At 35.2% G+C, this 15,079-nt stretch overlaps 1 protein-coding gene across 1 annotated transcript in view; it reads right to left on the bottom strand.

Annotated features, from left to right (window-relative positions):
• Nucleotides 1–15,079, bottom strand: part of PPFIA2 (PTPRF interacting protein alpha 2) — a 512,563-nt gene that overhangs the window by 84,451 nt on the left and 413,033 nt on the right. Inside the window, exons 15-18 of the mRNA XM_053585751.1 lie at nt 12,552–12,772; nt 8,699–8,936; nt 5,746–5,775; nt 1,386–1,516 (exon numbers count right to left, since the gene is read on the bottom strand). Of these exons, the coding sequence (XP_053441726.1) occupies nt 1,386–1,516; nt 5,746–5,775; nt 8,699–8,936; nt 12,552–12,772 (620 nt within the window). The remainder of the gene's footprint in view (nt 1–1,385; nt 1,517–5,745; nt 5,776–8,698; nt 8,937–12,551; nt 12,773–15,079) is intronic.

Below are 15,079 nucleotides of genomic sequence, written 5' to 3'. Positions count from 1 at the left end.
TGACTCCCAGGAAATTATTCTAGGTTCAATTTCTGAGCAATACATTGGACACTGTATAAATGGGAGGGTCCATAGATACTGCTGTTAGTTTTTACTAGCCTGAATTTCTTAACTTCACTTATCCCAAGTAATCTGGCTTCACATTCTCCAAACTTCAAGGTTTTATATGTTAAAAATATAATTCATTCTCTCTTAGAGAGTAAGAGAGTATATTCTGAAGATGGAGTAATCTTTTTTTCCACATTAACAATTAAAAATAATCAAAGTTATAACCTAAGAATAGGGGGAAGGGGGAAAGGGAGGGGAGGGAGGGGGGAGGTGGATGGAGGGAGGGTGAATGGTGGGATTACACCTACGGTGCATCTTACAAGGGTATGTGTGAAACTTAGTAAACGTAGAATGTAAATGTCTTAATAAGTAAGAAAACACCAGGAAGGCTATGTTAACCAGTGTAATGAAAATGTGTCAAACAGTCTATAAAACCAGTGTGTGGTGCCCCATGATCGCATTAATGTACACAGCTATGATTTAATAAAAAAATAAAATAAAAAAGAAAAAAATTCTTGCTAGCAAAAAAAGCCTTATTAAGCATTTATTGCAAAATATACTATTTAGATGATATGTTCTTTCCTATACACACTATTGATCTGTAAGTTATTATGTTTGGTTATGACAATTCTGTGTCTAGAAATGATAAGGCAATAGGAAGACACACAGTTATAATGTAAGCTGTAAGTTTAGATTTATTTATACATTAATTATTATAGGAATCAGTTTATAATTCTTTAGGCATATGAATAAAAGAATTGCCATGATAAATGACATATTTCCCCATTTAGATTTACATTATGTTTTAATATTTTTGCCAATGTGCTATTTTTTTTTTCCTTTCTAAGGATTTTTCTGCCTGAGGAGTCATTAATGTTGGCAGTAGCAGCACCCACAGGGTGCGTATACCCGGCTGCTAAACGGAAGGCACAAGTATGAACTTGGCAGACCTTATTTACTCTTACACTGCAACCCAAGTTTGATGTCTTGTCCTAGAATCCCTTGAATTTTTTTGTTCCTATTCTTAATAAATCCTTCCTCTAGGCTGATCTCATTTAAGTAGGGAAATATCTACTAAAAATAGAAGAGCCTTTCTTATACATTTAACAAGATCACAAAAGTAGTTAATTCTAAAATTAAAAGTTTGATCTGAAATGGAAATTTGGTTATATCACAAGTGATATGAGAAGAGGAGGAGCAAGACAACACCCTACTGGAGAATTCTGGTCAAATCAAAGTTTTCATGTTGATTTTTACGTAGTCTATTGGCTACACCAAAGGAAGAGGGAAATGTTTGGAAAAAGGATTCTCTGTGCAGTTTGCCTGGAGATTCTCACCTTCTGGCGTCATTGTGGTAGGAAGAAGGGAGGGTGTGAGTCATTCTGATGGCTCTCGGGGTAGGAGGAGGAGAGGTTTCACATTTGATAGTTGCTTTATCCTCCCGACCATCTTCTTCCACCACTGCAATCTAGAAGCAAAAACAACACATTCAAATGCACCGTCTTAAAATTTCAAATGAAATCGACACCAATGAAGAATCATCAAAGCAAGGCTATTTGAGGAATAGTACAAACAACAAATATAATAAAACAACAAAATTTGAGGCATATAAGTCTTATATAAATCTCTGTTATTAATAGAATATGATTGTCACAGCTATTTAAGGGTGAAGGCACTATAATTAAAAAGCAACGGACTCACTATACAAAAATATTGTTTGAGTAATAAACAGAGATCAATATTCAGTTAACTATGAGAAAGCTATTCTGGAATCCATTATATCATATCAGAATGTAAATTTCTTTTCACAAAGGTATTAACATATATTTGAGTAAACTCACTAAAAAATAAAGCATTATGCCTAATCAGATTATCAGAACAAAGACATCTTCAAATTGGGGTTTTAGAAATAAGAAGAGAAGTTGACAAAATATAATTTTATTAGATGTTGTGTTTTAAAACAGCCTAAAAATGTATTGCAGGATGTTTTGAAATGAGTTGCATTTTACAAAGAAAAATCTTTCTCTTTAAAACATGAACAATAAAAATTAAGCATATAATTTTTGAAATTTGTTTCCTTTCACTACTGTGATGGGAAAATTGGCAAAAACATGGAGAACAGCAAAAGAGGATGAGACGGGAGGGATTTCTTCGAAGAATGATTTTGTACAAAATGCTGAAGAACTCATGATACCATACATTTTTTCAAAGATAGAAATACAGAGCTGTAAGAAAAGGAAAAATCTTTCCAACAATTAAGTTAATAACAGAGATATGTTTTCACAACAATGCTATATATTTTTAATGGCATCATTGTGTTACTAAAATATACATAGAGAGCAACATTGCGGAAAACACAGCTAAACGACATAAGGTTTTAAAAGTTCTGATGGTTAAAAAAAAGTTCTCAGTATGGCTAAAGCAAAAATTTTTAAGCTGCATTCTGGGGAAATGTTTGTTTCTATGTAGACCAATCATGCATATGTGCGTTTATCTATGAAGAAGACCTTGTACATTGGAGAGAAGTTAATGAAATTGCTTGTCAGGGCTTTTGGTGAAGCCTAAATTACTCTTAACAGTTTAGGCAGGCATTTTAATGACTCCTTGCCTCAAATCAACTAGTGTAGGGCCACCAGGAGGATCTTTTTTAAGAACTGCTTCAAACTTTCTGAACCTTTCGATATATTTTGATGTTTTCACAGTTCTGTGATCTAACCATGACGATGCTAAGCATGGCAATTTTTGCTTCCAGAATTTTGCTCTTGAAATACTTTGGTATAAAATACCTTTCTCTGTTATCCCCATAGCCACCCTATACTCTGCCAGTCACAGGTGCTAAAAACATCATATACAGTTTCCCCTGGATAACATACTATGTAAACCAATAGAAAACCTGGGTGAAAGCAAAGCCTTGTTTCTGACAAGAAAATGAAATGAAATAAAATAAGATGAAAGCAAATAGAATAAAATGAAATCAAAAGAAATAAAATAAAATGAAAGCTAACTGTGGTGACAACACCTGTAATCCCAGATACTCTCACAGGGGTCCTCAAACTTTTTAAACAGGGGGCCAGTTCACTGTCCCTCAGACTGTTGGAGGGCCAGACTATAGTTAAAACAAAAACAAAAACAAAACAAACTATGAACAAATTCCTATGCACACTGCACATATTTTATTTTGAAGTAAAAAAAACAAAACAGGAACAAATACAATCACACCGCCTCATGTGGCCCGCGGGCCGCAGTTTGAGGACGCCTGCTTAGAGGTTGCAGCAGGAACATTACCTAAGTCCAAGAATCTGAAGTCTGATGCCACTGCTCTCTAGCCTGGACAACAGAGGACGCCCTGTCTCAAAACAACAGACAAACAACATGCCCCCCCACCAAAAACAAACAAACAAAAAAAACGCACAGGAAGAAGACAGGAGATGAATTTAAATCCTGGTTTCTTTTGAATGCTTGATGAACAGGCTGGTTACCTACCTACTCTGTTGGGCCCCCTGACTCTCATGTTGAAATTTGATCTCCAATATTGAACATGGGGCCTGGTGGGAGGTGTTTGGGTCATGGAACCAGAACCCTTTTGAATGGATTGGCTTCCCTGCAACCATTTTCCAGGCCATAATGAGTGAGTTCTCCTTCTTAGGTCACTGGAGAGCTGGTTGTTTAAAAGAGCCTGGTCCCTCTCTTTCCGTCTCTTCTCTGCCCTTCCCTTCCCCTTCCTTTCCCTTCTACCCTCCCCTCCCCTCCCTTCCCCTTCCCTTCCCTTCTCTCTCTCTCTCTTTCTCTCCCTCTCTCAGCTGAATGTGTTCTTTTGAAGTGTAACTAAAAAAGCATCCCTCCTTAACCTGACTCACCACAATGTTCTGTTCATGGTTCTTCTATGACCTTTCTTACAAGTTATATCTTCAGTCTTTGAATTCCTCAAAGTTACATTTTGCAAAGGGCCTTCCATTCTACTTTTTTATTTATTTATTTATTTATTTTATTTTTTAGAGATGCTAAGGAGGTCTTGCTGTGTTTCCCAGGCTTCTCTTGAATTCCAGGATTCTAGCCATCCTCCAGCTCAGCTCCAGAGTAGTTGGGGTTATAGGAGTGAGCCACTGTACCCTGCTCTTAAACCCTTAAACTTCTTTTACACCGTCTTATACCCTTAAACTTCCTTTACACTGTCTACTCAGATTCCATTCTACTTTCCAGAACAGTCCTTTTAAAGTAGTAGAGGAAGTCCAAGAAATAAGTCTACCATTATGCTTGGTAGACCTGATCATTGAGAACCTGCAGGTAGTGTTAGGGGAGGGGCTATTGGAAGATTGTTAACAACTCAAAAAAATAAAAAAATAAAAAAATTCCAGCAATCTATGCCACATGCATATCTGCTGATGCCACATCCTAAAGATGCTGGAGATAAACTCACTCACTGGAAACCAGGTTGGATCTTTGAAATCTTTCCTATCTGATATCCCATTTACCTAATAAAATGTCATTTTGCGATTCAGAACTGGAGAATTTTGCTTCCTATATACTATGTTTATTCTCCTGATTTCTTTTTTCTTTTTTTTATTAAGTCATTTGTACACAGATCATGATTACATTTATGTCATTATGGGATTCAATGTGTTGATTATTTGTACCAATTGGATTGCTTAAATCCTACTAATTAATATAGCCTTCACCTCATTTACCCAATTACAGCATTAAGGCATTTGTGTTCTACCCCTGATAGATCCAACTTATACTTGCAATTTGCTCCATAGGTGTGGTCCCCCTACTAACCCTCCCCCTATCGGCCTGCCCCCCTCCCTTCCCTGCTCCCTCCCTTTCCCTCCTTCATCCTAGGCTATACTTGTGTTTTCCATATTGTTGATGCTCTGGCTCTTGAAAAGACTTCTTTGAGGGATAATTAATTCCTGGAGTTAATTCCCCTGTAAACATGCCTTTTATATGCAAACCAACCAATTAAGAGCCCATCCTCTGAATCACCTTCTCTAAGTGGCTTCAGAAGGCAATATTCCTCTGCTACTCACCTTAGGCCCAGCCCAGAGACACCTAGAGACAGTCCTGACAGCTATCAGGGCCAGCTGAAACTATTTGATCAGTCCTAAGCCTACTTATTGTGACTTGCCTTGCCTTTCCCTTCATAAAGAGACTTTAAAAAGGCTTCTGTCTATGCCTCTCCTGAGTTTATTCTGCCCCTGACTGATCCCCATGCTTTCCTGAGGCACAGAGTGTCCCATCCTCTTTATTACTGTGAGTAATAAAGTATACTTTCTTTGACAGTTGACCCCTGTTCTGTTGACCTCACCATATCTAAATAATAATAATAAAACAACCCTTTAAAAACAATCAGCATTGTTCTATTTATTAAAATAGTTATATTAAGTACCATAATGCATGTATTTTGTATTAATAAATATAAGTATTTATATTTAAAATATATACTTCTGGCATAAATATTCAGAGGAAAATCAGGATATTTAGTTCTCATACTCGAATCACTGCCCCAGAAAGCATAGATCACATTTTTGAAGTAGTTGTTCTTATGATCATATTTAAACAATTCAGTAACATTTAAATACTCTCAACATTTCTCTTTTTATGTTAATGCATACTTCAATTAGAGAGAATTTTATTTTAAACCTTTCAAAGAATAAAACAAAATTCCATTAGTAATCATGATAAAGTTATTTACAGTACCTTTCTCCGATGTTTCCTTAGATCACTTGGCTGTGATTGGCAGTAAGAAAAACAACATGAAAGAAAGGCAATTAATGATTACCAGTGGACCAGGTTACAAGTTTAAACAGCATCTACACCTTGGCCATCAATATTTTCCCTCTCTCCATTTTTTCTAAACAAATGTCTTTTGTCCTCCCAGTAGTTACTTCAGAGAGGGACGTCTCAGGGGTGTCTCCAAGAAGGGACCATGTGTAACCTGTGGGCTATAAAGCATGGACTGTGGGGATTAGAAAGTGTGGGCAGAGGGAGGGAGCCTAGTCAGAAGCTGGGGCGAGACAGAAATATAATTAATATGGGACTAAATCCTTCCCAATAAAATATAGACAACTGAAGGTCCAATATACACATACGGAGTTTATACACTTTCTCTTTTGCCCCATCCATGCCGTCTTCCCTTTTGGACAGGTATGTTTTCCCCACAGATCTCAACCTTCCTGGCATCCCAACAGCCTTCCCGACTCCCGCAAATGCCACAGCTCTTAATAATGTTTCTGGAGCTGCTGCTTTCTTGTCAATGTTCTTTTACAGATTCTTTTAAAAAACTGTCAATTTTCTAATGATTCCAGATGAATCTAGTTCACTTACATCTTGGATCACTTTTTCTTAGGTAAGATAAATCATTTTTGTAAAACTATTCCATTGTGCTTTACATTTTTGTTAGTGGGGAAAGTGTTGATGTTACCCCATTCAGTGTTCTAATTAGATATTGCTAGGTGTTATTTATGCTTATGAATTTGCTATGAGGCAAAAGTAAATACGACAAGTAGGCTTTATGATCAGGACAAAACAAACAAACAAACAAACATCTTTGTGAATTGTTAAACATTTTCAACTAATGCAATGTCTTTTCTATTTCTACTTTTCTGTTCCTAAAAATTTTAATCTTCTTGGGTGGTGCCTGTGGCTTAAGGAGTAGGGCGCCTGTCCCATATGCCGGAGGTGGCGGGTTCAAACCCAGCCCCAGCCAAAAAAAAAAAAAAAATTTAATCTTCTTCTGAATATCAAACATAAATTATATCCAATAAAATAATTTTTCCTTCAGTATTTTCTACAGGTAAAAAAAACTCCCCATTTTACTATAAAAATAACAAGTTGGGGGGTGACAGTTACATTAGGTAGTAAGGATGTCTTGGATTCCGATTCTTGCTATACTGACTTAAATATTGAACAATTTAAATATTTCTTTACCTTTCATGAAATGCCCTAAATATTTTTCAATACTCTAATTGCAGTGTGATCATGTAAATGTTCATTTAACATTGATTTATTTCTGCTCAAGAAAATGCTTGAAAACACTATCATCTTTTTCACACACACAAAATCACACCTAAATATATAGAAATATAATATTTTATTATTATAGAAATAATAGTACTATGAAGGGTTATGATAATAATGCATATAAAAATACTTTAAAGGGAAAAATACTATGTTGTGAAACATGTAAGAAATAAAAGCAGTGCAGAAATAAACAAGGTATCCCTGCCTTGAAAGCTGACCAAATTGTTCTCTGGGGTCCGAAGTTTTTATTACAGCTTTGGTAATAAGTTGTAATTAATATTATGTAGCATATGTGACATATGCAGAAATTGAGCCAGATATAATAATATTTTGGTTAATAAAATTAGATGGACAACTCCTTAGATTTATAAAATAAACAGATCACAATGTAGCTCAGGGTATTCAATTAGTATATATGATACAGTGGCTAAAACTTTGTGTCTTATCCAAGTGGTGTGAGTTCTGATTAGCTGGGCATTGTTCTGATTGGACGTTGTCTGTCCTGTTCTTAAAATATTTTTAATATGAAGTATCAGAAATGAGCACATAATAGTGGACTTAATGGCTTGAATGATTTCCTTTTGTGAAAATTTCAAATTATTCTTTTATATAAGCTTAATTGTGTGGAAGTCCCATACTTGTAAATATACAAGGTATGTTCATTACAAAAACATGGAATTTTTACCTCCCAAACCAGTGTAGAATATTTTAATCTTCATCATTGCTGTCATTTCAACATATTTCCAAGTAATGACAGAACAAAAAAGACAGTACATGCTTTCGAGTTAGGCAAATTCAAGGAAAAATAGAGCTCCACTTATTAACTGTGTTCAACATATACACTCTTTTTGAACTCTCAAATCCTCCATTGCATTATTCAATGCAATAATGCAACACACTGAAAGTGCTTAGACTACAATGCCCTCTACCTTCAGTTTTATCATGAGAATTAAATGAATAAATATTGTAGCATTCCGCAATCATCTCTACAATATTTTCCAGAGGCTTTATGATATTATTTTTTAGTATGAGGCACATAGATTTTTTTTCAGTTTTTTTCAAGGGACTTCCCCATTTAGGCTTCTTTTAAACCCAAATATACAGATACATTAAATAAGAAAGAATAAATGTGAAAATGTTGGCATAAAGTCTAAAACAAAATTAGGAATTAGCTGCTCTTGCCTTTTATAGCTCTTATGAAATTTATGTTATGTATAATATCAGATATAAATAATAAATTTATATCTTGGTGTATTGAAGCAATTATAATACATCATTTTGTTATTTATTATGTTAAAAGAAAAATCCCACACAGTACAAGTGTATTTCCTCAATATGTGAATCAGATTTCTAGCGCCATAGATTCCCTGCTCATCCATTGACTTACTATGTGATATGTGACCTTGAGAAAGTTAAAACACCTGTATGAGCTACCATTTCCTCATCTCAAAAATTGGGATTTATGATTGCATTTACCACATAGGGTTGTTGTGAAAAGGAGAAAAAAAAAACAATGCAATAATGCAACACACTGAAAGTGCTTAGACTACAACAAACATCTAGTGAGCTTTAGCTAATGTGTCACTATAATCTCAACCGGGGCAAAGATTCTCTGGACACAGCGCCATACCAGCGTCATGACTCCCATCCGATCCATTTCCCGGGCAGGGCTTCGCGGGGTGAGCTTTGGCGTTGAGTGTCCACTAGGGGGAGATGAACTGGCCAGTGATGAAGCAGTGACAGAGGCAGTGATGGAGGTACCTGGGTGGACCCGCGCCAAATTCAGGCCTTCCAAGCTCACACTCGCCACTCTATTCTCAATTTCTTCAGCTCGCAACTCTGTGGATTCTTTTTCTTCCTGAATCAGCCTGAAATATACAGTTTAATTTTGATTCATTATATTTCATTTTATTTGAATCCATTATATACTGTTGAAATGGCAATTAAAATTGAGATGTTAAGTCAATAAAAACGGATCTGTCAACATTTTATGTCAATGTTTTAATCTTATTCTATATGCAGTATAATTTTTAGCAAATTCCAGGGGTTTTACCGTTGCAATTAAAAAATTATTTTTCTCAAACAATGTGTAATTCCTACTCACTTTTGATCTGATCCTCTTCATATACTACTATTTGCTAGATATCTCTCAAAACTTTGTCAGTTAATTTATGCCACTAATGATAATATTATATTTAAATACAGGAACCAATAGAAGAGATGTTTAGAAACCCAGACCTCAACAAAATCACTTAAGCTTACCTCTCACCTAATGAAAATATTTAAATTCTAAGATCCTCAATAAATGGTCAGTCGTAATTCACTATGTAGCCAAATAAAACCCTGAAGATTTTTAAATATTAATACATGCTTAGCTAAGCCTCCTTTAAATAAGTATCAGGCAAGTTAATGACACATAGGTACAGTTAGATAGATAGATAATAGACACTGAATAAATAATTTTAAAACAATAATAATTTTAAAACAAGCTGTTGCGCAGTGGTTCTCAACCTTCCTAATGTCTCTTAATGCTATGACCCTTTAATACAGTTACTCATGTTGTGGTGATCCTCAACCATAAAATTAATTTTGTTGCTACTTCATAACTGTAATTTTGCTACTGCTATGAATAATAATGTAAATATCTGATATGCAGGATGTATTTCATTGTTACAAAGGGGCGCGACCCACAGGTTGAGAACTGCTGATATAGAAGCTTTTGAGAAGGCAAAGCCCTAGCTGCTATCCTTTTCTCTTAAATAAGGAAGTAACTTCAATAATATTTATAACAATTACTGCAAAGGCTCAAAGAATAAAGGCTCAAAAATAAATAAATAACTAGGTTGCACAAAGATCCTATTTATGTTGAATCTGTATACATTTCATATGTCATTATGGAAGCCGTGTACCGGAATAACTTGTTTGATAAGGGAGCCATAGACTTCTATGTTATTTTGTTTTTAATTAGAAATGGTTTATTGTGATTGCCTATGATAGTTGAAGTTATTGTTACTTCAAAGTTTCTTTGTAAATACATTTGATCTTAGCTTAAAGGCTGAGAAATGATTCTTTGTAAATATTTACTTTGATGCCATTTTTTGTTGCATTTATGCAATAGGAAATGTTGTTTGATCTTTGTTTGCCTTGGGAAATATGGCTACTTTTTCTCACCTATTTGTTCACCGCTTTTTGATGATTATGTCATTGCCTGTGTCTTTACTGTCTTTACTCTGTAACTCTCAGTTTGTAAGTAGCATGTGTTCACCGTCCAGATAAAAGTATTTTGATAGTTCTCCTTACAGGCCTTGGAATAAATAGTTGTGATTTTAACAGTTATTAAAAAAAGATACAAAGTATACACATGAAGTCTAACCAAATATGTCTTCAAAAAGATTCGTTTTGATTAAAACACTCTGTGGCACATTTAATTATAATCTTTCACTTATACAAAGAATAAAGATTCTTTATTTTCATGGATGCATTTTAACTTTACCCCAAGGTCAGAATTCCAAAAGGAAGACTTAATCCAGTAACACAGCACAACATCATTAGTACTTAAAACACATTTGGAAGAAGAAACTACCTTCCCTTCAGAAAAAAAAAAAAAAAAAAAAAAAGAAAGAAAGAAAGAAAAAGAAAAAAATGGAAAGAAAAGAAAAGGATTTTTTATTTTTAATATACTTGGTGAAAAAAAATGACTCCTTCAGAAAAATCTGGTAAAAGACAACATGGTTCTGTTGTGCACAAATATTTTAGTTATTAACTCTACTAATTGTGAAAGAGAGCCAGATATAAAGGAACAAGTTGTATAGGAGGCAGATAAAAGTCTAATGTAACTGGAAATAAAATGCTACCTAGAATTTCAGTTTATTTGGAAGAATAAATGAAAATCCTTTGATCTTTAGAATCCTAATAAAAATATGGAAAGCAAAAATAAACAAATATATGAATAACAACAAAATGATTCCTTTTACAATTTCCCAGTGTCTTCAGGAAGGACTTACACAAAAATCATACAAAAGGATGAAAGAAGATGGCTATAAAAGTAAGGCAGGCAAAGCAGTAGCTAAATATAAAAGAACAGCTCAATGAATGTTGTGCAGTAAATACGTTCGAAATAGTTTGATACTTCTCTTTAAGGGAATCAGTGAGCTATGAATAAACCACGAGAGATGCATTTTTTTAATGGATAAATTAGTTTCTTAAAGAAAAAATGTAACTAGAAATAAATTCTTCCGGCAGAGTGCCGTGGAAGAGTCCCCTACCCTGCTTTCAGCATAGGCTCTGCTATGACCTGAATAGTGTGGCTTCCCCCTCAATTCCATTTTTTTTAATTTGCTGAGGTTAGTCTTGAGACCTAAGCTGTGATCAGTTTTGGAGGATGTTCCATGCGCTGATGAGAAGAATGTGTATTCAGTTTTGTTAGGATGAAAGGGTCTGCCGATGTCTGTTAAATCCAGACTAATCCACTGTAGACTTTCAGACCCTTCAGTTTGTATGTTGAAGCCCTAACACTCCGCGTGGCTGTATTTGGAGGCAGGACTTTTAGGAGGTTAAGTGAAGTGATAAAAGTAGTGCCTTATCCCATGGAATTAATGTCCCTCTCTTTCCCTAACAGGTGTCCTCAAACTTTTTAAACAGGGGGCCAGTTCACTGTCCCTCAGACTGTTGGAGGGCCAAACTATAGTTAAAAAAAAACAAAAACAAAAAACTATGAACAAATTCGTATGCACACTGCACATATCTTATTTTGAAGTAAAAAACCAAAACAGGAACAAATACAATCACACTGCCTCATGTGGCCCGCGGGCTGCAGTTTGAGGACCCCTGCCCAGGAAGAAAGCTTTTACCAGAAATGAGCCTGGTGGAACCTTGATCTTGAACTTTCTGGCCTACAACACTGTGAGAAATAAATTTTGTGTCTGAGCCATCAGTCTATGGTATATTGTCATGACAGCCCAAGACCAAGACATGCTCTAGAGGCATTTGATGAAAGACACTGTCCCTGCTACAAGAGCCTTAAAATGGACAAAAAGAACACTAAATTAATTTAATTCCAATGTTTCAATAGTTTTAAGTGAACTAAAGTCACGTTAATTTTCATGCTATTTGCTACCTTTATTGCCATATGAAATGTATCTGAAGAATGTACCTTATTTCCACAGATTTTCCCTTTAAAAAGTAAATTTAATTTTTAAAATGTTTTAAACCTCATTGCAGCAATAGCTATACTTAACTCTTTCTTTTTTATTGCTCCTAATTTTATTGGTCTGTATGTGTTTCACATAAGTTTCTTACAAAGGCTGTCCTAATTTCATACAGGAGATATACAGATATCTTTGGAATCTTGTGAAAATGCAAAGTTTGATTCAGAGAGCATATGACATCTGAGATTCTGTAATACTAATGCTTCTGATCTAAGAATTATGTACAGCATCGAGGTCTTCTAACTCCTCAAAACCATGGGTACTAATTGAAGTCACCTGATTTCTTTGTTGATGGCATCCAGTTGTTCCTGAAGCATCATGGCCAGTGTCTGGGCATCAGAATGACCACTTGGAGAGAGAAGATCCATTGAGCTAAAAATTGTTTCTCTGTCATCATCATCAATATCAGACATTTCAGTGTCACTTTCAAAAGGGTGGCTGCTTAGTACTCCAATTTGTTGAGTTCTATTCCATTCATGATCCCCAAGAGATTTCACCTGAATGGTATATGAACAATGTGAAGTATTTTTCATTTTGCTCATTTTCAAAGCACTAATCTTAAGGACAACAACATGCATATAGTTTATAGCGGACTTTGCAAAGCAGAACCAGTTATTAACATTTTAATTTATTGGTTCAATAAAATAGTTCCTTAACATCTTAAATAATATCAGGTATTAACTGTCAGCATAAATATGACTTATAGCTAGATTACATTTCAAAGTGACAATTACTTTAAAGCATCCATATTTGCAACACGTTTTTCCAAATACAGCAATCTCTATTCACCTGCATTTAAGCATTCACTTTTCTTATACTGATTCGTTACATTTATCTTACTATGAACTCAAGCCACAAATATTGTCACACAAGAAAGTATGTTAAAATGATCTTCACAACATTCATTTACATAAATTCTAGCAAAATGTTATTAAAATATTGCAAAGTGATTGACAAGCATACCTCACATATATTATGGGTTGGTTCCAGAGCACTGTGACAAATATGGATACCACAATAAAATGAGTCATGTGAGTTTACTGGCTTCCTAATACACATAAAGGTTATGTCCGCACTATACTGCAGTCTATTAAGTGTTCAATACCATTATATCTAGAAAAACATATCTTCATTAAAACATACTTTATTGCTAAAAAAAAAACAAAAGCTAACAGTAGCCTGAGTCTGTAAATGTCTTTGCTGGTGGAGGGTCTTTTCTTTTCTCAATGTCGGTGGATGAAAGGTGGAAAGGGGTGTTGAAGGCTGGGGTGACTATGGGAATTCCTTAAAATAAAACAACTATGAAGTTTGCTACACCAACTGATGCTTTCAGAAAGATTTCTCTGTAGTATACAATATCCTTTGCTGGCACTTTACCCACAGCAGAGGATTCTTTCAAAACTGGAGTCATTCTTCTAAAAATCTTTCACTGCTTTATCAACTACGTTTTTTTAAATATTCTAATTCTTTTGTTGCCATTTTAACAAAGTTCACAGAATCTTCACCAGGAGTACATAGTATCTCAAGAAACAACTCTTTGCTCATGGATAAGAAGTAACTCCTCATCCATTCTGGTTTTATCATAAAATTCGTCACACCTGAAGGCACCACTCTTAATTCTAGTTCTCTTGCTGTTTCAACCACATCATCAGTTAACTTCCTTTGCTGACACCCTGCATCTGTCAAAGTCATAACAACTGCCTTCTGTGAGTCACAAATATTCTTAATGGGATCTGGAATGGTGAACACTTTCTAGAAGGGTTTCAGTTGATTTTTCCCAGATCCATCAGAGGAATCACTATCCATGTCAGTTATAACCTTAACAAAAATAGTTAAGATTGGAAAGTCAAAACAACTTCTTGATCCATGAGCTACAGAATGGAAGCTGTGTCACTGGGCAGAGAGACAACATTAATCTCCCTGTCCCTTTCCCATTTCCAGCAGAGCTCTTGGATTATCAAGTGAATTGTCAACAAAAGAATTATTTTGAAAGGAATCTTTTCCTGTACATTAAGTCTCAACTGGGTTTTAAATATTCAGTAGACTCTTCTGTAAACAAACATGCAGCCATCAGGCTTTGTTGCTCTATTTATAGAGCACAGGCAGAGTAAATTGTAAAATGGTAAAGAGTATTGGTTTCAACTTGAAGTTACCAGCTGTGATAGCCCCTAACAAGAGAGTCAGCTTGTCCTGTGGGGTTTTGAAGCAGGCATTGACCTCTCCTGCCTAGCTGTGAAAATTCTAGATAGCATCTTCTTCCAATATAAGGCTGTCTTATCTACAATGAAAATCTGTTGAATTGAAGAGTGCTAGGGCCTTGTTTGAATTAAGCATGGTTTTGGCTTAAGGGAAAGTTGTGTCTGGATTTGATCTTCTATCCAACCACTAAAATATTTTCTGTATAAATAATAAGGTTATTCTGCTTTCTTATCTCTTGTGTATTCACTGGAGCAGCACCTTCAATTTCCTTCAAGAACTTTTCCATCGCCTTTACAACTTGGCTAATGATGGGAGAGGTTTAGCTTCTGGCCTATTTCAGCTTTCAATACACTTTCCTTTACTAAGCTTGATCATTTAAAGCTTGTGATTTAAAGGGAGAGACAAACTACTCTTTCTTTAAATGCTTAGAGCCCATTGTAGTGTTATTAACTGACCTAATTTCAGTATTGTAGCATCTCAGACAGTAGAGAGGTCAAAAGAAAGGAGAGAGAAGGGAAACGGCTTTCAGTGGGGCAATGACAATGCAGATGACATTCATGGATGAAGGTCACCTTCCTCTATGGGTGCAATTCATTGTGCCCCCA

Source organism: Nycticebus coucang, chromosome 3 (genome assembly GCF_027406575.1).
Source record: "Nycticebus coucang isolate mNycCou1 chromosome 3, mNycCou1.pri, whole genome shotgun sequence".
Lineage (NCBI taxonomy): Eukaryota > Metazoa > Chordata > Mammalia > Primates > Lorisidae > Nycticebus > Nycticebus coucang.
Note: the sequence above shows the minus strand (reverse complement) of the source record. Positions and strands in the feature narration are given on the sequence as shown.